The sequence below is a fragment of the Orcinus orca genome, chromosome X (assembly GCF_937001465.1).
Source record: "Orcinus orca chromosome X, mOrcOrc1.1, whole genome shotgun sequence".
Classification (NCBI taxonomy): Eukaryota; Metazoa; Chordata; class Mammalia; order Artiodactyla; family Delphinidae; genus Orcinus; species Orcinus orca.
This window is the reverse complement of record NC_064580.1, coordinates 128,388,105-128,415,117: the sequence shown is the minus strand read 5'-3', so window position 1 is coordinate 128,415,117 and position 27,013 is coordinate 128,388,105. Positions and strand designations below refer to the sequence as shown.

General features: G+C 47.8%; 1 protein-coding gene across 3 annotated transcripts in view; it reads right to left on the bottom strand.

The window, feature by feature from the left end:
- MAMLD1 (mastermind like domain containing 1) overlaps window positions 1-27,013 on the bottom strand; it is a 118,462-nt gene that overhangs the window by 11,231 nt on the left and 80,218 nt on the right. Inside the window, exon 5 of one of the 3 annotated variants that reach the window (XM_049704994.1) lies at window positions 959-1,081. The exons of the other annotated variants lie outside the window; for them this stretch is intronic. Within the exon in view, the coding sequence (XP_049560951.1) occupies window positions 959-1,081 (123 nt within the window). The remainder of the gene's footprint in view (window positions 1-958; window positions 1,082-27,013) is intronic. 3 annotated transcript variants of the gene reach the window in all.

The following is a 27,013-nucleotide window of genomic DNA, read 5'->3' as shown; positions in this document are numbered from 1 at the left end:
CACTCAACACTTGCAACAGCTGTATATGAGGCAGGAACGATTACTGTCCTTATTTTACAGAGGAGGACACTGAGGCCCAGAGAGGTTAAGGAAGTTGCCCAAAGTCACACAGCTAGTTAGTAGCAGGGGAGGATGCAAATCCAGGTTTGCCTGGTTCCCAGGTCCACATGAAGTCTGGCACGGTGTGTGCATGTGTGTGATTAGCTTGTCATATGGAAAACAGGCTTTGAAATGTAGAAACTGTTCGAGTGTGTCATTAAGAAAAGTACAGGCCGGATTTTACAAGGGATCTCCAGGCAAAATTTTAAGAACACGTTATAAATACTCAAAGATGGGATTAGGAAGAAAACCTAACTGCTTGGAGAGCTTTAGAGATGACACCCCTCTCCCCAGAGAAAAACAAAACCAAAAAACCACGTGAAATACGCTTAGCAAGTGAACTCACTGCACGTGGGAAGGAAAACTTTCTTTGCCATTCTGACGATAAGCCAACTACAGAGGGCCCGGCGCCCCTCCCCTTGGGCTGGTGCATTCGTGCAGAGCTGAGCTCACTGGCCACCTGAAGCTTCGCTTAGTCAAGCTCCAATTTGTCCTTGGACCAAGGTCATCTCTACAATGGACTATTCTTTGTGCCTGCATTCCTAGCGCCTTGATAATTCAAGACACTATTTTATAGCCATGTAGGAGTTTTTACGATCCCGATATGCAACTATTCCTAGAGGTCTGATTCCTTGCCCACCCCGTGACGACACAGACTGAAAGCAATGAGTGGGGCTTATTTGTAGGGAACTGAAGCATTTTAAGCTTTTGCTCAGGAATCCCTGGTAGCTTCATGTGACTTGTAGGATATTAGTGACGGGTCAGGAAGCAAGAACCCCCATCAGCATGAACATACGCTCACAGCGCCTCGGTAGTTCATCAGGCAGAAAAAACCCTGCAGATGGTACATGGAAATTACCAGCAGCAGAAGATGCCCCGACGGTGCGGGCAGTTCTGTTTCGGCAGCAGCTGGGAACGGGGCTGCAGCCACCCATTCAAGTGGAGCAGAATGGGAGCAGGCGCTTCGCGGACCGGTGTAATCCTTGGTTAAAAAAAGAAAAGAAATAAACTAGATGAGATTCAGTCTTGACTCTGACTGACAAGGAGCTTTGTAGCTGATGCTCGTGTGTCTTCTCCGTTTTATTTACTTTGGAAAAGAAACTGCTGTTACACGCCCTGTTAAGTGGGAGGTCCAGCTTCCAAAGAAAAAGTGGTTGGCACTTTTCAACGCCTAGAGGTTTCCACACATAAGGTAAACCCACCTCTGTCTTTGGAATCACTGAAAATCTCAGAAAAGCAAAGCCAGTCCATGATTGGTGGGCATGATTACTACCTCTCGGACTGGACAGCTCCATGTGATTCCAAATTTCAGATGATCAGACCCTGGGATGGATAGTGCCCGATGCTGGTGCCCGATTTCACGGAGCTCACCCCCACTGGGCTTCCCGTGATCGCTAGAGAACTTGCTGGAACGAGGTTGTCCCTGGGTCCCTCTAATGGCTTGCAGCCACTTAGAGCCCCAAGCACGTCCTGCTAAACTTTGCAATTAGGGCTCTTTGTTCCTTGGCCTCCTGCCTTCTTGGCAGGCAGGTTTCCTGTCCCATGGTGTCAGGTATACTACCCCGCAGTCATACCCATGTCCTTGGAGTTCCCCAGATAGGCTGCCGCCCGCGTTCAGTCCCCTGTGATCGCGCTCCTTGCTTCGGTAGCCCAGAGAGCCCTTTCTCCAAGTTTTCCGTCTGGAACCCTGCATGTCCTTGGAGATCCACCCTGGGAATTCTGCCTCTCCTTTGGTCCAGCTCCTCTGGCTGACTGAACATCCTTGTCGGGCCAAGTCTTAATCATCTTTAAATCCCTCTGGTGCCCAGACAGTGCCTGGCACAGGCAAAGGGTTCAGCAAATATTTGGAAAATTCAACTGACTGTATCTGTTATGAGCTTGGCACGATATCCCAGGCGCTCGGGATATGCTAGTCCAGTGAGCACTGTGCTGGCTTCTTTTAGGGATGAACGTTAATGATAAAAGTGAGCCTTGACCCTCATTTTAAACACATTTACTCATCTCTTTTCAACGCCGTTGGGTTAATAAAGCCCAACAGAGATCATCACACCGTGGAAATAACGTCAGCTAACATTTACTGCACTAACCGTGCACACACACATACATTTGAGACTGTCCCCAGTTTACAAGACGAGGAAGTGGAGATAGCTTTACCAGGACACACACAGGAGAGTGGGTACAGACCTGGACCTGATTTACAGAGTGACTAAACCCAAGCAACTGCTGGGTTTGGGAGAAGAGGCTCCTTCTCTGCGCACGGAGAGAAGCAGTCGGGTGTCCTTCATCTACACTGGAGTGACCACGCTGTTGGCTATTCTGTGACCTCACCGTAGAGCAAATGGGCTGTGGTGTAAGGCGCTCAGATTATGACTAACCTGCACAGACACTCAGACGCTTTGCAAGAAGCGGGTACCTGCTCTGGCTTTATCAGTTATTGACCGGATTCGATCTCGGTCCAGTCTTCGCCGTGGAGGTCGGAAGGAAATACACACGCATTCACAAGGTCACAGTTGTGTACTGTAATTCCACTGGCTTCTGGGAGCTCGTTGATGTCTAGACTTACTCATCCTGAAAGTTCAGGCAACAAATCCTGCTTCACTCCTCCTTTGCTTTACTAACCGTGTAACAGAGGCGAGCAGAGAGAGCCCACAAGAAGGAACTGGAGACTTGGTGCGTGTGCCAGAGACTCTCGGAGGCCAAGGTCACTCACGGCTGGGCTGACTTCAGAAGCCAGCCCCAGCTGTTCAAGCCACGAGTGAGATGAACACGCTAGGGTACTAAATGCTACGCAGATAGCTCAAAGAGGGCAAGGCAGAGCTGCGGAAGAAGCTGGGTCTCTGGGCAAATGCATGAATGTGCAGACTTGTCAAACAGAGGTGACAGGAGACGACTTCGTAAATGTGAAGTCATGCTTTGGGAAACCAGGGAAGTGTAATGTGAGTCAGACTTCTTGGCCTCTTACTTGCCATTACACTACTTGGCCAAATGCAAATGCGATTTCACTATATCGCAAGCATGCATCTATTAATAACACTAGGAAAAAGCTATACAACTCAAGCCTGAGATTTTGTAAGAAATAGAATCGTAGAAGCTCAACAGAGCAGCACAGTCCCACAGAACCTTGAGATGATGCTGAGTCATCCTCCCGGAAAGAACAGAATGCTCTATACCTGCGCTGTCCAATACGGTAGCCACTGACCACATGCGACAATAGAGCACCTGAAATGTGTCTAGCGCACATGAAGAACTGAGTTCTTAACTGTATTCACTTTTAATGAATTTAAATAGCCACCTGTGAATGCTGGTGACAGTAACGGAGAGCACAGCTCTTCACCATACTGGCGAAGAGTGCAGGCTCTGGAGAGAGAGGGTCTGGGCTTGAATCACGGATTTGCCACTTCTTAGCTAGGTGATTGGGGGAAGCCACTTAACCTTTCTGTGCCTTCATATTCTCATCTGTAAAGGGGAAGTCATAGGAGTGCGTCATTCATAGAGTGGCGGAGGTTATGAGGAGTCACCGAATTAACTAACACACGTGTAGTGCCTGCGTGCTGTATTCTCTGAAGGTTAGTCAGTGGTAGTCTTAATTAACAATAATACCTCTGCCGTGTATCAAGCCCTTTTACAACGTTCCAGGCACTGTCCTGTGGGAGGAGGTGAGCTGCACGTCCTTCTATTCCACCATCTTGATCCGCTCCTCCTAGAACTGAACATGCTTTAAGGCGTGGTCTGGCCAACATAGCTCAGCGGAGCTATCACTTTTCCTATCTCTTGGTAAAACAGACTAATAATAATACTAAAGGACGATGATAATATTAGAAACATTTATTGAGAACTTAATCTAAGGTACTGGGTTCAGCCCTTCCCTGGAGTCATTTCAATTAATTAATTCTTAGAACAATCCGAAGAGGGAGGCACTGGTATGATCCCATTGTAAAGATGAGGAAACTGAGGCGCAAAGAGAAAGGTTAAGCAACTAGCTTGCTCGAGGTCAATCGTTAGTAAGTGCCAGGGCCTGGACTAGAACCCAGACATTGTCTGACTACAAAGCCCAGGCCCCGAGTTTTTTTTTTTTTTTTTTTTTTTTAACATCTTTATTGGAGTATAATTGCTTTACAATGGTATGTTAGTTTCAGCTTCACAACAAAATGAATCAGTTATATATACACATATATTCCCATATCTCTTCCCGCTTGCGTCTCCCTCCCTCCCACCCTCCCTATCCCACCCCTCCAGGCGGTCACAAAGCACCGAGCTGATCTCCCTGTGCTATGCGGCTGCTTCCCACTAGCTATCTACCTTACGTTTGGTAGTGTATATATGTCCATGCCTCTTTATCGCTTTGTCACCGTTTACCCTTCCCCCTCCCCATATCCTCAAGTCCATTCTCTAGTAGGTCTGTGTCTTTATTCCTGTTTCACCCCTAGGTTTTTCATGACATTTTTCTTCTTAAATTCCATATATATGTGTTAGCATACGGTATTTGTCTCTCTCTTTCTGACTTACTTCACTCTGTATGACAGACTCTAGGTCTATCCACCTCATTACAAATAGCTCAATTTCGTCTCTTTTTATGGCTGAGTAATATTCCATTGTATATATGTGCCACATCTTCTTTATCCATTCATCCGATGATGGGCACTTAGGTTGTTTCCATCTCTGGGCTATTGTAAATAGAGCTGCAATGAACATTTTGGTACATGACTCTTTTTGAATTATGGTTTTCTCAGGGTATATGCCCAGTAGTGGGATTGCTGGGTCATATGGTAGTTCTATTTGTAGCTTTTTAAGGAACCTCCATACTGTTCTCCACAGTGGCTGTATCAATTTACATTCCCACCAACAGTGTAAGAGGGTTCCCTTTTCTCCACACCCTCTCCAGCATTTATTGTTTCTAGATTTTTTGATGATGGCCATTCTGACTGGTGTGAGATGATATCTCATTGTAGTTTTGATTTGCATTTCTCTAATGATTAGTGATGTTGAGCATTCTTTCATGTGTTTGTTGGCACTCTGTATATCTTCTTTGGAGAAATGTCTATTTAGGTCTTCTGCCCATTTTTGGATTGGGTTGTTTGTTCTTTTGTTATTAAGCTGCATGAGCTGCTTATAAATTTTGGAGATTAATCCTTTGTCAGTTGCTTCGTTTGCAAATATTTTCTCCCATTCTGAGGGTTGTCTTTTGGTCTTCTTATGGTTTCCTTTGCTGCGCAAAAACTTTTAAGTTTCATTAGGTCCCATTTGTTTACTTTTGTTTTTATTTCCATTTCTCTAGGAGGTGGGTCAAAAAGGACCTTGCTGTGATTTATGTCATAGAGTGTTCTGCCTATGTTTTCCTCTAAGAGTTTGATAGTTTCTGGCCTTACATTTAGGTCTTTAATCCATTTTGAGCTTATTTTTGTGTATGGTGTTAGGGAGTGATCTAATCTCATACTTTTACATGTAGCTGTCCAGTTTTCCCAGCACCACTTATTGAATAGGCTGTCCTTTCTCCACTGTATATTTCTGCCTCCTTTGTCAAAGATAAGGTGACCATATGTGCGTGGGTTTATCTCTGGGCTTTCTATCCTGTTCCATTGATCTATCTTTCTGTTTTTGTGCCAGTACCATACCGTCTTGATAACTGTAGCTTTGTAGTATAGTCTGAAGTCTGGGAGCCTGATTCCTCCAGTTCCTTCTTTCGTTCTCAAGATTGCTTTGGCTATTCGGGGTCTTTTGTGTTTCCATACAAATTGCAAAATTTTTTGTTCTAGTTCTGTGAAAAACGCCAGTGGTAGTTTGATAGGGATTGCATTGAATCTATAGATTGCTTTGGGTAGTAGAGTCATTTTCACAATGTTGATTCTTCCAATCCAAGAACATGGTATATCTCTCCATCTATTTGTATCATCTTTAATTTCTTTCATCAGTGTCTTATAATTTTCTGCATACAGATCTTTTGTCTCCTTAGGTAGGTTTATTCCTAGATATTTTATTCTTTTTGTTGCAGTGGTAAATGGGAGTGTTTTCTTAATTTCACTTTCAGATTTTTCATCCTTAGTGTACAGGAATGCCAAAGATTTCTGTGCATTAATTTTGTATCCTGCCACTTTACCAAATTCATTGATTAGCTCTAGTAGTTTTCTGGTAGCATCTTTAGGATTCTCTATGTATAGGATCATGTCATCTGCAAACAGTGACAGCTTTACTTCTTCTTTTCCGATTTGGATTCCTTTTATTTCCTTTTCTTCTCTGATTGCTGTGGCTAAAACTTCCAAAACTATGTTGAATAAGAGTGGTGAGAGTGAGGCCCCGAGTTTTGCTTGATCCAATTGCCCAACTGAAACTTTTGCTAATGTGATATATAAGCAGACCAGCAGCAAGAAGATTCTGGAGTGCTGCGAGGGTCTCATAGCTGTGCAAGGGCTGCTGGGTGGGCTGTCGTGTGACCCAGGTGTTGTTTTCCTTTTATAACAACTGTATCCTAAAATGAGAACTCCAAGTTGAGGGATTTCTGTTCTGATACATGTGGTACAGGGAGTGGGAGGGTCACTAGAGAGATTCTGCAAGAAAACCTCTAAGGCAGCACCAATCCTATCATTCGCTGGATCTCTTCTGTAAATTTGCATTTTGTAAAAGTTTCCTTTCAGCTTTTCTGGACTTTTCCTCTATAAATGTGTATAATTGACCTCCCTATCCCACCCCTCCAGGCGGTCACAAAGCACCGAGCTGATCTCCCTGTGCTATGCGGCTGCTTCCCACTAGCTATCTACCCTACGTTTGGTAGGGTGGGATAGGGAGGGTGGGAGGGAGGGAGACGCAAGAGGGAAGAGATATGGGAACATATGTATCTGTATAACTGATTCACTTTGTTATAAAGCAGAAACTAACACACCATTGTAAAGCAATTATACCCCAATAAAGATGTTAAAAAAAATCAAATAAGCTTAAAAATGTAAACATCACATTTAAACTTGTAAATTTCACTAAATATTTCAAACTATAATTGCAAACTTAATACATCTGGTTTTGTTAAAACTTCAAAAAACTGTGTATAATTGAATGTTAGTATTTCCAAGTTTAAATGTCTGGAGCTGTTTTCCGTGGGGCATTTTTGCAGAGTGGCCAGGGCTGTGCCCATCATTGGTAACGCTGGGTTATAGACAAGGAAGACTGCACGTCTGGTCAGGCTACTTGGGCCCCTGGGAATCAGCCTACGAGCAAGGTGAGGTCAAGGGCACTGGTACAAGGAGCGTCACGGACTGGGTCAAAGGATACCAAAGCTCTCGAGAGTCCAGAGCCTCTGGAGCCAGGCTCTGACAGCTTCTGCAAGGCTCCTATCTTCTCATGATGACGAAGGTGACGATGATGAACAGCTACCATGTCCAAAGCATAACCCTTCTGCTTATGCGCACCGAATCCTCCCCCCATTCTGTCCAGTGTCTCCCCACTGCGTGCAGTAAGCACTGCTGACAGGCCCCGGGGTTCCAAAGAAGCCATCCGACTGACCATCACATTCAGGCAACCGAGGAAGGGCGCGGCAGGATTTCCTTTGGAGACTTCCGGATCGAGACGGCAGACCTAATGCATGCACCTAAATTCACTCCCTCGCAAAGCCCCACTAAAAGTCCTGTGAGGGGTTGGCCTGGTTTGGTTTTCAAAGACACAATCCTGCAAGGATAAGGCGAATGCATTAGCCCAAGCTCAAAGGCAGCTAGGCCAGGGTTAACTGACTCCACGGCCCCAGGGAAGCTGAATCACAGAATGGCAGAGGGGAAAGTGGAAAGGCAGCTTGGTCTACGTGGCAGGCTCAGGAAAAGCAGCCCCAGGTGGCCTCTGGAACTGGCAGGTGAAGTGCACGTGGGTGGCCAACACAGTGAGGCAGATGCCTGGATGGCCATCCCGCCTCCACAGCCCTGGGTATCTGCCTCTCCTCCTCTCTGGCAGAGATCTGGCTTGACCATTTGCTGCTGAATTTCCTGCTCTGTCTTCCACATCCTGCTGCCCGGATTTGCTTCACCCCACAGAGGTGTTCTCTGTTGACCTCCACCTGGAAGCTGGAGGGCCTGGAGGCAGGCTGTGGGAGATAAAGCCCTCGGGCCAGATTCCTTCTGTCTGTCCGGTACCACGCCCATGACTCCACCAGGAGTCCTGACGGCGGTGGGCTTTACACATGGCCGGATCCGTGGTACCTTTAGTCACTGACTTCCCTAAGAGGGGAGCAGCTTCTCTTCTGGAAGCCTCCACTGAATGGTGGCACCGTGGCCCTTTGCTGCCTAAGCAGCTAGATGGTGCCTGCCACTTGGTTCTTCAAAACAAATCGATCGCTTGTTGAAGAGCTCGTGAATAAGTAGTGGGACTACATAGAAAAGCAAGAGAACGTTGGAATCAAGATAGTGGTTAATTCTACCAGAAGGAGCACATGGCAGCAGGGGTGCGGGGTCTACTCGGGGGTCGACCATGTTCTATTTCTCAACCTAACCAGTAGTGACACAGGTTTTCACTTTATACTTCTTCAAACTGTTCATATAGGCCTTGCATACTTTCCTGTATCTATGTCACGTTTCACAATAAAAGGAAAAAGCTATATACACAGCTTAACGCCAGTCATGTGAAATACATATTATGGCACAGAAAAAAAATAATGTGTATTCCAGCATGTTAACAGCGGTTATCCCTGGCTAATTTATACATTGTATATTTATGTATTTTGTTATCTCATGGGATTTGTGTTTTCGCTACACTTTTCTGCATTTTCAAAGTTTACTACAAAGAGCATATATTATTCTTGTAATCAGAAGATCTTAAAACATATTGAAAAAAGACAAGGTCTCCATCTAAGATTGAAACTGGTAAGGATGAACACAAAAGAGATGGGACGACCCATCTGTGGGAATCTATGCAGAAAATAACTACCTAAAGAGACTGGTGATGCCCCTAATCTAACTAGAATGAGCTCGAAGGTCACCAAGGAGCCGTGGGTAGGTTCCTAGAGTTGGCACTCAGATAGCTGCTATCTCTCTCTGGGAAGAGGGAGGGCTTCTAAGATACTGTGAGTGTTCTATTTCTTAATCTGTCCTGGCGGGTACACGGGTGTTGGTTTTATTATTTTGTTTTATATGCTCCTGTGTAGCTATCCTATGGATTAAAAAAAAAAAAAAACAGGACTCATGTAAGAAAATATGATGGTGTGTCAAAGGAAAAACAAGTTCATGTAAAATCATCATCATTTAGGTTAAAAAAGTCACTTTGGAATTTAGATCTTCTTTTCTTTTCTGTTGCCAATCCCAGATCTCTCTGGAGATGCTCCAGTTGCTGGGGAACAGGGTGGGATCAGCACACTCTTCATGGGGTTTCGGGTGGCCTGGCGTTGACAGTCTGAATTCTTGTCAGGAATGCCAACCATTCCAGGGCTCAGGATTTGGGGTCTTCCTTCTTCCCTGGAAGATTTTGTCCATATAGATACACAAGCAGGTATTCCAATGACAAATGAGCCTGTGCCTTCCTGCTACGCCTCTCTCACACAGCAACCTGGGTTTTCTTCCTTCCCCACTGGTATGGGAGCAGGGCATCATTCTCTGCTTTCCTTTTACTGAAGGCCTCACCTTGTCTTCTTCTGACCCATTCTGTCTCCCTGGGGCTAACTCCTCTCCCTACGACCCTAACGTGCTTTTCGTAACTCGAGGAGAAATGAGAGATCACCTACTCAAGTCATCTTTCTCAAGAGGAGAAGGAGAGGGCCCGTGGTTTGCTCAAGATTACCAAACAATGGCTAAGCCTCACCCTAGGAAAACCATCTTCCTGATCACGTTCTCTCCCCTGCCAGGTGAGTATTGGTGGCTGCCGGGGACTGAGGGCAGTGGGTCATGGGGTGTTATTGTGTCACAGGGACAGAGTTTCAGTTGTACATGATGAAAAGAGGTCTAGGGATGGCTGATGGTGACGAAGGGCACAACAGTCTGAATGTACTTAATACCACTGAACTGTACTCTTGAAACTGGCTAAGATGGTAAATTTGACATGATGCGTATTTTACCACAATTAAAATACTGGGGGCAAAGAGATCACCAAGCAAGTTAAAGACAGAGAGGCCGAGAGTCAGAAAGACCTACAGAGAGCGTCTATCCGCACTGTTTTGCAGGGACTCAGTCTCTGAGCGTGGAGCCCTGCAATGCCACCCTCTGAGGACCCTGAGTCTCATGGTAGGGAAGAGCCTTGCCCCAAATCGGAGAAGACTAGAACTCACCACTCCAGATGCCCAGTCCAAGGTGCCTTCTGAGTCCTGACCCAACTGCATCGCTCTCTCTACCCGACTCTCTGAAACCTCTGCCTTCTTTTTCTTGTTTCATCTGGAAGGGAGAGCTTTCACTGCGACGGCCTCCACCAGAGGCCAGCCGGCCTGGTCCTCAGCATGTCCGGGAGCAAAGGACAGTCTCATCCCCCTCTTCTCCGCGCTGCCCTCCACCCTCCAACCATTTGGCCTCTGCCCTCCCCAGTGCCGCTCGCTTTACAGTTCTGCCGTCCTCATAAAGATGTTTCAGTCATTAACATATATAAACGGCCACTTAACCCAGATGACACGGATGTAGGTCAACAACCTGGGCTCTGAGAGTTGTCACGTACTGGCATAGGAGAGGGGGCTCTTTCCCCAGGGAATTTGGAGGACATTCCCATCCGCTTACAGCAAAAACCCATCTACTTGACTTGGCAGTAGGTGAGCTGAGAACTAATGGAATCGGGTTAAGCCAGCAGCACCAATCAACGAGGAGAGCAGTGAAGGGCAAGGGAAAGTTCCAGAGCGGGAGGCAGGAAACCCGAGGTCTAGGCTTAGCTCCTTCATGCGCTCGGCAGCTGCGTGGCCTCAGGTAAGTCATCTTATCTCTCAAAGCCTCAGCCTCCTTACGCAGTAAGTAGGGATGGCATAGTGCCCACTGCCAGGGGCTGTCGTGAGGACCGGATGAAAGGACAAGGGGCAAGTTCCCAATATGGGGCTCAGTGCAGTGTATGCAGTTGCGAGGGCCAGTTCCACCCTCCATCCCCACCCCGACTACTATTAAGAGCTCTGGCCTGGAAGTCAGGTGACCTGAGTTTAGCCTGGGCTTTGCTATTCATTCTATGAGCTTAAGAAAGTCCCTTTCCCTTTTGCGTCTGCTGAGATGATTATGTGGTTTTGTTTTTGTCCTTTGTTCTGTTCATATTGTTCATCACATTGATTGATTGTCACAGGTTGAACCAGCCTTGCATTCCTGGGATAAATCCCACTTGGTTATGGTGCATAATGCTTTTCATATGTTACTGGGTTCGGTTTGCTAGGGTCTTGTTGAGAACTTGCATCTCTGTTCATAAAATTTGTTTGTCATCTACCTTCTCCTTTTAAGGCCTCAGTGTCCCCATCTGTAAAATGATGTAAGAATTCTCCATGGGCCTGGCTGAACCTTTCCTGGAGTTGCTGTCTGAGACTACTCATACCCAGTCTTCCTCTGTCCCACAGTCGTCACAGGCCACCTGCATTGTGGTTTGAGGCTCTCCCCACCTTCTCTCTCTTTTTTTTTTTTTGTGGTACGCGGGCCTCTCACTGCTGTGGCCCCTCCCGCTGCGGAGCACAGGGTCCGGATGCGCAGGCTCAGCGGCCATGGCTCACGGGCCTAGCCACTCCACGGCATGTGGGATCCTCCCGGACCGGGGCACGAACCCATGTCCCCTGCATCAGCAGGTGGACTCTCAACCACTGCGCCACCAGGGAAGCCCTCCCCACCTTCTCTTGCTCTCTCTCCCTTTAGCCTTCACAGGCTCCCCCTGCCCCATACATTTCTTGCATGTCTAGTGTCATGCTGGTGTCTGCCTTTTGGTAGATCCAAACAGGCACAAAGGAGCACTTGGTTACTTAGTTCTTCTCTCTGCCAGACATAAGAGGAAACCCTTTTTCCTCACCCTCTGACCCTCCCACACTGCCCCAGTGAATGACCACGGTGAGCAGTGAGCAAAATGAGAAGTGCTCACCTGTCTCCTTCCTCAAGCACTTGCCTCACAGCTCAGAGAGTTAATTTTTGTGGGAGCTTTATTATAGTTTCTGTAGATTTTTGGGGCTATATATCTTTTTTTTTTTTTTTTTTTTTTTTTTGCGGTACGGGGGCCTCTCACTGCCGCAGCCTCCCCCGTTGCGGAGCACAGGCTCCGGACGCGCAGGCTCAGCGGCCATGGCTCACGGGCCCAGCCGCTCCGCGGCATGTGGGATCCTCCCAGACCGGGGCACGAACCCGTGTCCCCTGCATTGGCAGGCGGACTCTCAACCACTGCGCCACCAGGGAAGCCCTGGGCTACATATCTTTTTTGGTGACTTTCCTTCCTTGTCCCACTTATGAATTGGTTGTTTTGAGAAAGACAATGGGGAAACCCCAGACTAATCTGCTTTCCAGGGTTCCTGGCTAACTTGGGCGTTAGTTGGGCTCTAGACTATCTCCACCTGCCCAAGTCCAGCAACTCTCAGTAAACACAGCACACTTTGTCCTGTGGAGAAGGTTCTGGCCTCCACCATACTGCTGTCTCTCCTTCATCAGGGCCTTGCAATCCAGCAAATGTGTGGATTATAGGACTGTTTAAAAGGAAGAAGGGCTCCGGGAACCAGACAGACCTCCTTTTCGACGTGTGCTCATTCAGTGAGAATGGATCCATCAGCGACATTAAGTGTAGGCACAGTCTTCAAAGTCAACATCTGCAGGGTATACTTCTGGTCAGTTTGTAGACTTCATCTGCCTTCTCTCAATAAAGAATTTTCAGGTTTGGTTGAATTTCATTATAGTAGGGAATAATAGTAGGGAATTACAGCATTGGGGATAATAATAGTAGGTGATAATAGTAGGGATAATAGTAGGGAATTACAGCATTGGGGATAAAAAGCGTACGAAGTTCATATCTCATTCCTATATCTGAAGCCACCCGTCTGCTTCAAGATGCAGAATTTGTGAGCCCAGAGTCTGAGCCAGGAGTCAGGAGACTCGGGCTGTTGCTTGGGGCCAGGCATTTCAGGGCCTCGCTAGACTCACACCACCCCAGGGGGAAAATGTGGGCTTCGCCCAGACCAGCTCTCTAGGCCCTGCTGGGTGGGGCATGCTGTGAGCTGCGGGGGCTTCCACTGACTTCACCCAAATGCCTATCTCCAAACTATGGGTGTGGGAGGGGTGAAGCTGGGTGTTCAGGAAGCTGCTGTCTGGAGAAAGGAGGCCCAGTGTGCCTGGTAGGGAGATACCTAGTTCCCAGGTGCCAGGTTCCCAGAGAGAAGGCAGGAGGGGTATGAAATACTTGGCTGTAGTTGCCAGGGACTCTGAGGCTCTCTATCCGTGTGTTTGTTTCTTCTGACGGCTTGTCTGTTTCGTTCCTTTGGAGCAACCATCACTGCACATAGTAGAATGTATAGTATAGACCGTTTGATAGCTTTCCTCGTAATAAAATATGGTGGCTGGAATCTGCTCACAGCCCGCCTCTTATAGCATTCGTGCAACACGTATTTACTGAGCACCCACCAGGATCCAGGCCCTGTGCTGTGATAACACTGGTGGATAAAGCAGAGATGGCGTTGCCCTTTTAGAGCAGGCACGTTCGTGTAATGGACATCACTTAAACGGGATTTGTAACAAAGGTGGTAAGTGCTATACGGGAACACTGCAGAGAACAGACAACAGGAGAACCCAGCCTGGCTGGGGTGAGGGGTTAGTTAGAGGAGGTTTCTTGGGGGAACTGAACTTTAAGCTGTGACCTGAAGGACAAAGAGATGTTGTCCAGGTGAGGGGGTCCTGGGCAGACAATTGGCAAAGTTCTCAAATCAACTTCAGCTACATCACAGCTTCACCCAGTGCCACTCCTATCCCAAGACCTGATGGATACGCAGATTATGTAGGGAGAAGGCTTTCAAAATGAGGCCTAAGGATCTGGGTTCTCCCTGGAAAAAGGGCTGCTTTCTGGAGTCACACGGAGTCAACCCAAAGAACATCGTGCTGCAGTGGATGGGGGCGGGGAAGACGGATGAACAGTCTTCGTATTTCTATTCCTAACTTATTAAATTCAAGAAAGTTGTTGGCTTTCCTGAAGCCTTAAGCCCACTTGCTGAAAATCAGATAACAAACCGAAGCTGGGGGTCTGAGATGTTCTTAGCTGTTCACATGGTGGAGTAGGGTGTGTCCCATTTATAAAACAATCTGTTGTAAATCAACGTAGAACGGAAGAGATAGCTAAGAAAAAGCTGAGTCCCAAACGTCAGAATCAGCAGGGCCTGTGGGACTCATCTACACCAGAGGTTCTCAAAGTGGGAGTCGCTGGGCCAGCAGCAGCTGTTAGAAATGCACATGTCTGGGTCCCACCCAGACCTACCGAATCAGAAACTCTGCAGGTGGAGCCCAGGACTCTGCAGTTTCACAAATCCTCCAGGACACACTCCAGAGAGAACCACTGCTTTAATCCAACCCTCTTATTGTACAGAAGAGGAGACTGAGACCCGGAGAAGCCAGGAACCCCTAAGCCCGTGGATGCTGGGCTCGTGACCACCGTGCGCTGCTTTCCAATTGCTCCTTTCCAAACGGGAGCTCCTTTTTTTTTTTTTTTTTCCTCCTGTCCTGTACTTCTGCTTTTTCTCTGCCAAGGTGAGCGCGATGGTCGGGGGTCCCGGGAACAGGAGGGGCTATGCTCTGACCAAACTGAGGGGATGGCACGACATCTGCAGTTTCTGGATCGGAACTGAACCCCTCTGGGGAGGGAGTACATAGGTTTTCTGGAGGACTGAGCATTTCGGGAGGCACGCGCATGGGAAAGAGGGAGGGTATGGCTGTGGATGGCCAAAGAGGTCGATTGCAGCAAAGACAACTGATGGCTAAGCTGGCGCCTAGCTCTCTTGCTCTCATTGCCTTCCACAGTTTCCGTTCAGGCGGCCTCACTTGCCCCACGTGCCTATGTGCTTTGGGGAAACCTCGCTCCACCTGGGCTTGCAGAGGCTGGGCACCGAGCTCCGCTTACACGAAGCAGAATGGTAGGCGTGTGATCCATTCAGGCCACTGAGCCCAAAGTGCCAGAGGCTTTCTGGGAAAGACACCTCTTTGCTCTTCTGACAGCTTCTCAAAGCAGCTCTCTCTTCTGCTCCCCTGGATGAGGGCAGGAGGAGGCCTGCAGCCCCTGGAGGTGCTGAGGGCTATCATGTGCCCACAAGGGGGAGCCGGCCTGAAGACGAAGCCAGTGCTCCGGAAGGCCGGATAGACGGCAGGGAGGAAACGGCATCCTCGGTGACACTACCTGAAGTTTGCCCAAGAGCCGGCCTTCCACTTACGGGACTCAGTCAGTTCCCTTTATTGTTGAAGTCAGTTCCCTTTATTATTTCCTGCTATTTGCGACTCAATACATCCTAACTGCCAAAGGCTCTAGCCTGGCCCCTCAGACCTTCACGACGTCTGCGTCACGCCTCCAGCCTCACGCTGGAGGACAGCCCATCTCTGACGATGAAGCCTGGGGCCTGTGGGACCCTGCTCAGCCTTGAGTCATCTTCCTTTACCCACAGACCAGTTCATCTAAAGAGAATTCGAGCATGCCTAAGCTGTCTGTACAACATGATCAAGCGAACGCATCGAGTGCGGATCCCACATTGCAACCTTGGGCTCTTTGCTCAGATCTCAAGTGTGGTACTCAAGCTCTTAAATACTCTATTTTGCATTAGTTGAATGTGATCCACGTTTTAGCAGCAATAATCTAGCTTAACAACATTATGAATTCCTGGATCAAATTCAATTCCGACGCTAACTCGAATATGTACTTTGTGGCTTTCTGTGAAGAAAATAATTGATGATCCAAACTGGAATTCATCTATAGCAAATTAGCAGTGCTAGCTCCTAAAAGCAATTACTGGCACCGAACTCCTAAATTTTTAAATCCCTTGAAAAGTCCAAGACCATACCAGAAAGTCGAGATTTGATTTCAGAGGTAATAACTGTAAACAAAAATATTAAAAGCCTGTAAGAGGTGTCGGTGACTCGGGTGCTGATGGCTCTAGGAGGGTTCATTCTCTTTCTCAAACCCTAGCCCAATATTATATCAAAACTTTATCGATTAGCAGATATACACTAAGGTATATAAAATAGCTAAACAACAAGGACCTACTGTATAGCACAGGGAACTATACTCAATATCCCGTAATAACCTATAATGGAAAAGAATCTGAAAAAACATATATAAATGAATCACTTTGCTGTACACCTGCAACCAACACAACATTGTAAATCAACTATACTACAATAAAAAAAAAAGGAGTGCCAAAAAAACACCCTTGATCTACTGAAGAGTGGGAATGACCTTCCTGCTCTCCCCTGCGCAGGGCTCATGCGCCTGGAGCACTTGGGTCAGTCCAGTAAAGCCTTACCCACCCAGAGGGCCTCACGCCAATGCCCTGTGCTCAGTTCAGAGAGGAATAGTCAGGAAACGGGCAGAGAATTGGGGGTGGCAGGGAAGATTCACTGGGAACATCCCAGTTGTCTTTAAACCTCTGAAGGGCTCTGAATTCTCAGAGAGCATATTGGACTACAATGTCTTTTTTTTAATTTTTAAAATTTTATTTATTTTTCTATACAGCAGGTTCTTATTAGTTACCCATTTTATACATATTAGTGTATATATGTCAATCTGGACTACAATGTTGATCAACCTCATGATTTTGTCATTTGTTTCCACAAATGGGGCATATGGAGAAGGATTCTAAACTCTAAACTGGATGTTATTCTAGCTCTGACGAGTCACAAGCATATTTGTTGCTCGCAGCAGAGTCTGGTCAGTTCCTGAGGCCATGAGGTCATTCCGATAGTCGGCTGACATAGTTTCATCAAAGGATGGGTCCTCTGTTGCAATCCTGCCTTTTGCAGTGAGGATGGGGTAACTATGGCGCTTGGAAGAGCAGTACTGCCCACCGGCTGCTGAGGAAAGGGCCAGGCAGAGCAGATCTATATGATGCTGGAGCTCTAGGAGTTCAGAGGGAATCGGCAGGGTCAAGGCCATTGCCAGAGGCTGCCCTTTTCAACCCCATTCTGCTACTCTGATCTGTACCAATCTCGAACTATAACAGCTGATATAGCAATAGGGGACATCAGGAGATCTTTCTGGAGGGTGCCAGGAAGGAATCTCTGTGATGTAATTATTCTGCTAAAGAAGACACTTCCAAATGAAAAGTGAACCAAGCAAATAGAAGAAGCTAACAATACAGCTGTCAAAATGACAAAAACAAACAAATCAAAACGAAACCCCCAAAGATCATTTCCACAAAGGATATAAAAATCTGTGCTCATGAACTAGTAAAAAAAAAAAAAAAAACCTTTTAATTCTTTTAAACCAATGGGGAAAGCTTATTCAAATACAACCAACTGTTCTTATAAGTTAACATTTAAAGTCTGACAGGACAAGAACATACACTGAGCAGCCTTCAAAACTGAAATTGATTGGGTTACGTTAGGAATAACAGTGCCGCCCCAGAGCGGCATAAGCGAATCTGAACTGGGGAAAAAAGCAATGGAATGAGTGGCCTGAATTTCTAAGCCAGCTTTTTTTTCTTTTCTTATATCATGTGCTGCTATCATTGTGGTATGTGAAATAGCAGCCAGAGGTCTTGTTTGTCCTCCTAAAAGGCATGAAACAACCGCTACCGCTGCAACAGAACAACCAGTGCAAATTACCCCTGGAGATCCAAAACGGTGTTATTTGTTAGAGTTTGAAGAAATCAAATGTATTCAGATAGTGCACTTGTAGAATTGTAGGCAAGTGCCTGTCCTCGTGCTGTTGGCAGACAAGAGCCCCAACTGGACCAGAAAATGTCTCACAGTCACGGTCACGGGGTAGGGACCCTGCGTGCAGAGGCGGAGCTCTCCCTTCAGTCCAACACAAGAATCTGAGTTCATCAGCCTCCTGGGCTTCAAGGATTGGGGATTTCTACCAATAGTTACTCTAAAACACTCAAAACAATCTCAGGAGCTTAATTCTCAGAGGCCAGCAGATGCAACCGATTTATAGGTTGATTCCTTCCTGCCTTCTTCCAGTCATTCGTTCAAAGGCTCCTTGAGCTCACGTTTACAGACCTAGATAAGACAGCATGTGCCTGAGGAATCTGCTAGCAAATGGGGGCACAGGCAAGACACAAATGACTCTGATTAAAAAGTGGACACTGCCAGGCCCTGAAAGGCAGAAACCGAAGGTCTTGAGAGCTGGGGTGTGAGTGGGGACACAGTGACCAGGTGTGTCAACTTCCCAAAAGTCATTTGAACAATGACTAGAGGCTCCTGTTTCCTACTTTGTGTGTCAGGGTCAAGCCTGGTTTGCACTGTAGCCGAGACCCTTAACTCTTTCCAGAACTCTACCCCAGGGCCTAGCACTTGCTCCAGAGGGACACTGTGCACAGACAGTGAGTCCCTCGCATTGTTCTGTTGGCTCTTGTATTAATCAGCAAACTGTGAGCCATCCTAGTATTTCTAGGCTTGCAGATACACCAGAGAACCCATGAAGCCAGTGGGCTTTCTTACCCCATTCCGGAGCAGAGACCCCATTCTGTCTATATCACTTCTTTGTTCCCCCATCCACATGTTGTCATTTCTCTAAAATGCCCAGAAAAGGACAGAAGTTGTGATCGATTTATCAGGAAAGTTCTTTCTAAGTGTTGGCTATGCCCAGGAACCCTACGCCGGGCGTGTTAACACGCATGCACTAAGTGAAAAGGGGAAGTGCACACATTCCTAAGTGCACACATGTCACTAAGACATCTAAGAAGTGCAGCCGGCCGGCACAGAAACATGGGTAAGGTACCTGTGCAGTCAGTACTCTCCTCTCCATGAAGGAAGACAGGCAGCTCAGCTGCTGCCACCTCGACATCACACGTTAATATTATCAAAATTAAATACTGCCTTGACTAGGAGAGGATTAGCTCATGTTTTAAAATTTGTTTTTCCTTTTCTTTTTTTCTTGCTGTTAAACTGACTGTTTAATTTAATTTAATTTTTTTTGCGGTACGCGGGCCTCTCACTGTTGTGGCCTCTCCCATTGCAGAGCACAGGCTCCAGATGCGCAGGCTCAGCGGCCATGGCTCACGGGCCCAGCCGCTTCGCGGCATGTGGGATCTTCCCAAACCGGGGCACGAACCCGTGTCCCCTGCATCGGCAGGCGGACTCCCAACCACTGCGCTACCAGGGAAGCCCGCAAACTGACCATTTTAAGTGCCTAGTTCCGTGGCATTAAGTACATTCGCAGTGTCCTGCAGCCATCGCCACCATCCATCTCCAGGACTTTTTCATCTTCCCAAACTGAAACTCTGTCCCCATTAGACATTAACCCCCAGTGCCCCGGCCCCAAGCAAGGACCACTCTGCTTTCTGTCTCTATGAATCTGACTCCTAGGTCCCTGTTATAAGTAGAATAACATGGTATATGTCCGTTTGTTGATTGATGGCTGATTTCACTCAGCATAATGTCTTCAAAGTTCATCCATGTTGTAACAGGTATCGGAATTTCCTTCCTTTAAAGGCTCAATAATATTCCACTGTGTGGACGGGTCACATTCTGTTCATCTATTCTTCTCTCTGTGGACATTTTGGTTGCGTCTACCTTTTGGACATTGTGAAAATGCTGCTATGAACACTGGTGAACAGATATCTGTTCAAGAACCTGCTTTCAATTCTTTTGGGTATATACCCAAGAATGGAATTGTTAGGCCATATGGTAATTGCATGTTTAATGTTTTGAGGAACCACCCTACTGTTTTCCACGGCAGCCGTACCATCTTACATTCCTACTAACAGTGCATATGGTTTCCAGTTTCTCCACATCTCACCAACACTAGTATTTCCTATTTTTAAAAAAATGATAGCCATCCTAATGGGTGTCAAGATTTTGTTTTTTGACGACATGAAACTAGAAAGCCATGTTTGAGAGCTTTGCCTGTTCACATTTTCTAGAGCTCATCTTTGAAAGTGTTGCCTGATAGAGGGAAAGGTCACGGAATTGTTCCCACTTACTGCCACTCAAGGGTGGTTGGAGGCCTCCCACATCTTTCAAAGCTTTGTCACATGGAAATAAATGATCATTATGCAAAACTGTCAATAAGGAGTCCACTTTCATCTACTGGCCTCCTGAGTCAGTTGGATTGGCAAATTCTTTTCACGTGCCACCCAGACATGGGCCTGTAGAAAAGTCTGGGTCCCCACAATTCTGCTCACTTCCTCTGCTCAAAAAGGGCCAAACATGGTAGCACGCTGCAGGGGGTAAGGCCAGATAGAACCTCTGCACTTAGCTTCAAATCCAAAGCTCCCAAAAGCAAAGCAAGAGTTGGAGTAATTTCTGATGAAGTAGGGCTATGCATCTTTCAGGCTCTGAAGGTCACATTTGGGCCAGGACTTTGTGATCATTTCCTGGACTGCCCACTTCCCCTTTTCCCGTGCACCTAGCTCTCCATCACTGAGTCAAGGTCTACGGGCTCCGTGTGAGTCCATGCTGCCCACTTTCTAATCTAACATGAAATTCGGTTCACATGGGGCAAAGGACCGAAGGATGAAAGAAATGGAGAAATGCTGCCCCTTTCTTCCACTCTCTGTCTTAGAAGCTGTTATTCCACTGGGAGTCAGGAGCCAGGGAAGGCTCAGCTCGGGGCACTGCATGGGCTCTCAGGACCACCATGCACGCACGCGGGCCTGGGGTGGAGGTGTGATCTCTTTGGACCTTTACGCTGCTTTTAGCTCTCAACAACCTCACTGATTTGGCTGGGAGAAGCTAACATGATAAGCCCTCATCCAACAATAGCAAATCAAAACCTAAACTTTTTCAACTCCTTAGGAAGAAGCAGAAACTCTTTCTCTGGGGGTGGGGTGGGGTGGGCTGCCTTCATTCGCCGCCCCCTTCAAGCTCACAAGACACAAGTTCGGAGCATACGCACACTGTTGCTTTGCCCAGCAGGCCCAGGTTGTGGGATTTGACAACCCCCAAGGGACAGAAGAGGCTGAAAGTATAAACGGGCTTAGGAGAGGTTTCCATAAATTTGTGCTACGGGGCCATGAATGGGTTTGAGAGAGGGAAGCTGGGGAGGGTGCAGGAAGGAGGGGCAAGGATGCAGTGCAGCCCCCTTAGGACACATCCCTTGCTCGCCCCAAGGGTCGCATGTCTGACCTGCATTGCTCCTCTGGCGCCATCCTGCACTCAGCGACAATGTTGGCTGTAGGTGTTAGGGTCACAGCCGAACGGTGCAAATCCACTGTGACCCTCCATCTGCCCTAGACATTTTTTCTATTTTGCTAACTTTTCACTTGGGGTCACAACAGTAGCTGATCACTTCACTTTCAAACCTGTTTTATGTGTGGAAGTGGACGGCCTCTCCTTGAGGTAGTCTACATTTTGGGTTTGTAGATATTCATAAGCAGTTACAGTTTAAAGGAACATAACACAATGATTTATTTCTGTCCTCTTCAGACTCTTTGAAAACTGAAATCAGATTCCTTTCCTTGCTTTACAGTGACAAATATGCAGCCGGTTTCAATGAACTTAGTATAAAATAATTTACATACTTCATTTTTAAAAATCTCATTTTTGGGCACCCCAACTTCAGCAAAGTTTAGTGTTCCTTTTCAGATATGTAAAGACAAAAGGAACAAACAAAAAACCAAACAAAAACTTCACGGGAGGTTTCTGAAAATGGCTGCCTTTCCAGCTTTCATGGGTCAATTGTCAAACAATTAAAAATTAAGGCTAGGGATCGCCATTAAGGAGGCATCTGAACTGGGGGGCTTTGTGCATCCACGTTAATTTTGGTGTTGACCTTACTAAGTGATGGATCGTTACTCCAGGGGCAAAAAGTAACGCTGCCTCATTGCAATGCAACGTCTCACTTATTCCTCAGCCTCCGGCACAGAAAAAGCTTGGTGTTTAAAAAGTTAGCATTTGATAGGCAGCTCATTTAAAATTTCCACTTTTTGAAAAAGGGACATAGCTTTGAGGTGGAGGATCATTAATGGTACTTAGAAACCAAAAAAGAAACTGAAAAAAAAATCTGATTCTTGGTAGCATTAGTACCAAGTTCTGAGCCTGCGTTTTGCCAAACAGACTTTCATTTCCTGGCAATTCAGAGTGGTTAAAACAAAACTTATTCAACACAGAGATGTCGGTCTCTAAATTATCAAAATGTATATTACAGTAAGTCCCCTACATATGAATGAGTTCTGTTCTGAGAGTGCATTCGTAAGTCCAATTTGCTTGAGATCGAACAAAGTTAGCCTAGGTACCCAACTAACACAATTGGCTATATAGTACTGTACTGTAATAGGTTTATAGTATTTTTCACACAAATAATACAGAAAAAATGAACAAAGACAAAAAATAAAGAAATTTTTTAAAAAAAATTCATTGATTTATTTATTTTTGGCTGCATTGGGTCTTCACTGCTGTGCGCGGGCTTTCTTTAGTTGCAGCGAGCGGGGGCTACTCTTCGTCGCAGTGCGCGGGCTTCTCATCGTGGTGGCTTCTCTTGTTGCAGAGCATGGGCTCTAGGCGCACGGGATTCAGTAGTTGTGGCTCGCGGGCTCTAGAGCGCAGGCTCAGTAGTTGTGGTGCACGAGCTTAGTTGCCCAGTGGCATGTGGGATCTTCTCGGACCAGGGATTGAACCTGTGTCACCTGCATTGGCAGGCAGATTTTTTAAAAAATTAATTAATTAATTTATTTTTGGCTGCGTTGGGTTTTCGTTGCTGCATGCGAGCTTTTTCTAGTTGTGGCGAGCAGGGGCTACTCTTCATTGAGATGCGCAGGCTTCTCATTGCAGTGGCTTCTCTTGTGCAGAGCATGGGCTCTAGGGCGCAGGCTCAGTAGTTGTGGCTTGTGGGCTCTAGAGCGCAGGCTCAGTAGTTGTGGCACACGGGCTTAGTTGCTCCGTGGCATGTGGGATCTTCCCGGACCAGGGCTCAAACCCATGTCCCCCGCATTGGCAGGCGGATTCTTAACCACTGAACCACCGGGGAAGTCCTGGCAAGCGGATTCTTAACCACTGTACCACCAGGCAAGTCCCAAGAAAACATTTTTAATCTTACAGTACAGTACGTTGAACAGTACTGTAGTACAGTACAACAGCTGGCATACAGGGCACGTGCGCATCTTTGTCTAATTATATTTCCTCCCAAAGCAGCTAAAAAATGTTTCACCAAATTAAATAGTTCTTTGCTGCCCAATTTAAAAAAAAGAAAGGAAAAACTAAGCTTGCATGTACAATCATGCTTAAATACAAAATAAAGATGCTTAGGGACTTCCTTGGTGGTCCAGTGGCTGAGAATCCATCTTGCAATGCAGGGGACAGTGGTTCGATCCCTGGTTGGGGATCCCACGTGCCGCAGGGCAACTAAACCCACGCGCCGCAACTACTGAGCCTGAGCGCCACAACTAGAGAGAAGCCCGCGTGCCGCAACTACGACCCAACACAGCCAAAAATGAATAAATAAATAAATTTTTAAAATAATAATAATATAAAAACAAAATAAAGATGCTTATTCAGGAAAATGTCCTCATGTCTGGTAGAGAAGACGTGTGCAAGGCGAGGCTGGAGCTCAGACACATGGGCTCTTTGAAATCTGACTTTCCTGCCCCGCTTCTTCCGTAGTTCAGCCCAGAGCTTCCCCCAGAGGCCTCTGCTCTTGCACTTCAGCAGTACTAACCTTTGAAATGAAATCTGTGATGCTTCTCACCAGGATTTGTAAAAGACAAAGGCGAAGAAACTTTCCTCATTACACGGGGAGCAGTGCCGTCCTGCCCTGCCTCTTAGCCTCAAAACAGCAGAAGAATTAAGGGAAGCTGGTGAAAGGACTTTCAAGTCCAAGGTCACAGGCCCTTCCTTGACAATGTGCAGTACATCTGGCAAGATAGTGGTCACTTGCTTTTAAAGGGTCATGAACGATGTTGAGGCTAGGAGCAGACTCACGCTGCCATTTCTCCTGACTCTCTTCCTCCAGTGGAAAATGGAGCCGGCATAACTTTGACAAGATGAGGGAATTCTCTCGGTCTAACTAACCTGGTTTTATCATTTTGGTTTTCAATGGGAGCTCACGGTGTGAAGGGAAAGATTTTAATTTGCAGTGTTAATGGAGACAGCAGTTATTCACGGTTCTGCTCTACCGAGCAGTCGAGTCCAACCTCGCAAGTCCAAACCAAGTGACCACGATGAACCAGTGCTCCTGGCGGCATTGGCGCCGGGTGGCTGGCAAGGCTGGCCCTCACTTGCCCTTCATTCTTTCTCTCCGCCCATCAGCAGCAGTCCCTCTGGATCTAGAAACCCAGGCAGCCCTCGGCCTGTTGCAAGCGGCGGGACTGGGGCCCAGCTGAATGCAGGCAGAATGTGTTCCTGCCGTTTGTTACTCAGCACACACGCGGGATGGTGCAGCCCCCTGTGTGGCTCCCTCTGCCGCCTGTGCTTTGAGGGACAATGGCCAGCACCGCCCCCTCCCCACTGGCCAGGGTGCTCGGGAAGCTGCAGCCGGGCCTGGCTGCTCTGCTCCTTTCGGGGGTCACCAGTCTGTGTCCGCCACTTGGCCTCCCTGACACCCCACGGCTGGAGCGCGCTTCCCCGCCCCTCCTCTGCGAGCCACCAACACTGGGAGCCGGAGAGGAGCCTGGCAGTCTAAACGCATTCCACTGAGCGCCGAGTTTCAAGAGCTTCCTCGAGACAGTAGAGCTAACATTGGTGGAGCAGGATTGTGTGCCAGGCCCTGGGCCAGGCACTTCTACCTCACCTCGTTGAATCCTCTCAGCAGCCCCACTTGATAGGTACACAAGTGTCTTCATTTTGCAGATGGAGAGACTGAGGCACGGAGAGAGGAAGGAGCGCGCCAGATGAAACAGTGGCAGAGCCGGGATTTGGACCTCAGCGATCCAAGCCTCAAGCCCAGTCCCGGGGCCCGCACCCTGCCAGGAAGCAAGGGCCAAGGCCCCGCTGTCCCTGGCTCTGTGCTGTCTCCCTCCAGGCCCTGGGTGCCGGGGGTGCTGCGCTTCAGAGGCTCAGTTCCCAGGGACAAGAGGCACCCACGGGTGAGGGTGACACGAGGGCTTCCTCACGGTCCCACCTCAGGCCGAGGTGCCCAGATCCCCCTCCTAGGCCCAGCCCTCCAGGAGGGTGGATGGCAAATTCTCCTAATGAGCCCGCGCCTCCGCCATTGCTGGGTGCTCACTGCTGCCTAAGCATGGGAGACGGGCGGCTGGCATTCAAGGCGGAAGACGGGGCAGACGCAGGCGAGGGCTCGTCCAGCCTTCCCAGAGGCAGGCTCAGGTCCCCGCTCTCGCCCCTCTCAAAATCTCTCCAAACCATATCATGGGCCTCTGGTCTATTTCTCTGCAGCTGCCCACCCCCACCCCAGCCTGCCTCAAGGATCAGATTTCAGGCTTTTTTGTTCTTATTCCAACTGGCCACCATCCTCGTCCCTCCTCCCCGCCATGCTACACTCCCAGCTCTGCAATCACACGTGCACCCAGGGCGCCCTTGCTGCCTCTTGCTTCCCCGACTCTTCCAGAGCACAGGTCTCATCTCCTGGACAGACCTGTTTCTGTCTTTGAGTAAATGTCAGTTCCTCAGCCAGTGGCTGATAGTCCAATTGAAGTCCTAACCGTGATGTTCACAACACCCTACGGTATCCTCAATGGTTTTCAGCGAGAAGGGGCATTCAATTATGGAAACAAAATTCATTTTGCCTCGCTTCGATTAAAAACAGAGAGGAGTCACGCAGCCTTGGGAGTAGGGTGGGGAATACAGTGAGGAGATTTGGGGGCCTTGGAAGTCACCACACCAGGGCTGGGTGTCACAACTCCATAGTCCCTTCCTTAATAATTCTAGGTCCACCTCCCTTATCTGTGACTTCAAGCCCCAAAGCTCTGCAAACCTATTTTAGTTCTGTAAATTCGGTGCCAAAATTTATTTGGGAACAAAACTTGACCTGGGCTTCGTTAAATATTCATATTTCTCTGCAAAAATAATAAAATGTGCCCCAGATTCCACCGGAGGGTTGTGTCATATTTGCTATATGCACCATATTACTTTTCTAAAGTCCCCAAAGTTCTGAATTTGGAAACGCGTCTGACCCCAGGGCTTCCAGATCCAAGTCCGGGAGCCCACGCCTGCCGTGCCTGGGTGCGGAGTGTGGGCCGGGCAGGGGGTCAGAGCGGTATCGGTTCAGCATCTCCTGTCTTTCAAGGCCCTATGCGATGGGGCCCATCCCTTTCCCCAGGTACAGCTGAGGCTCGGGGGCTTAAGTGACACTGCTCCTGGCACAATGCCCACTTAGAGTTGGTGTCCGGACTTGAACCCCAGTCTGTCTGCCTCCAGCGCCCCTGCCATGCTGAACTGCTGCCCTGATGCCAGATGGCATTTACCTCTTACCTTCAGGGCAAGCAAGCGGGTCACTGAAATTGGATCGCTCACGTAACTGGTAAAGTGAAATCCCCCAAGCTGAGAAAGGCTAGTCTGAACATAAGAATGAGCTCCTTGCGGCAGCTGGACGTGGCATTTCTGGTTTAAGATGGATGCCCAGTCCTTCTGTGGTAACCGCTACCATCACGGAGGTGCAACGAGCTAGTCAACGCCGTCCAGGGGGTAACGAGTGTTTCCCAAGGCTCAGCTTGGCCGTCAGTAAAACACGGCAAGTTCTCCCTGCTGGGAGCAAGAAGCATGAACTTCCTCACCACGGGGGCCTCAAACACTCGCCTCTTCCTTTCTTCCACCTTCTCCTGGCCAAGTGACCAGAGCTGGGTTCTTAGGCCTTAAACTGAATGCGGAAAGGCCATGGGAAGGAACAGTGGAGCTGCTGACGTGCCCGTTTGAAGGCCTCGTCAGTGCATTTTGGCTAAAAGAATGCCGTGCACAGAGCAGGGAGCTGGGAAGCGGGGCGGAGCCAGCGTGAAAGCGCCGAGGTGGCTCGT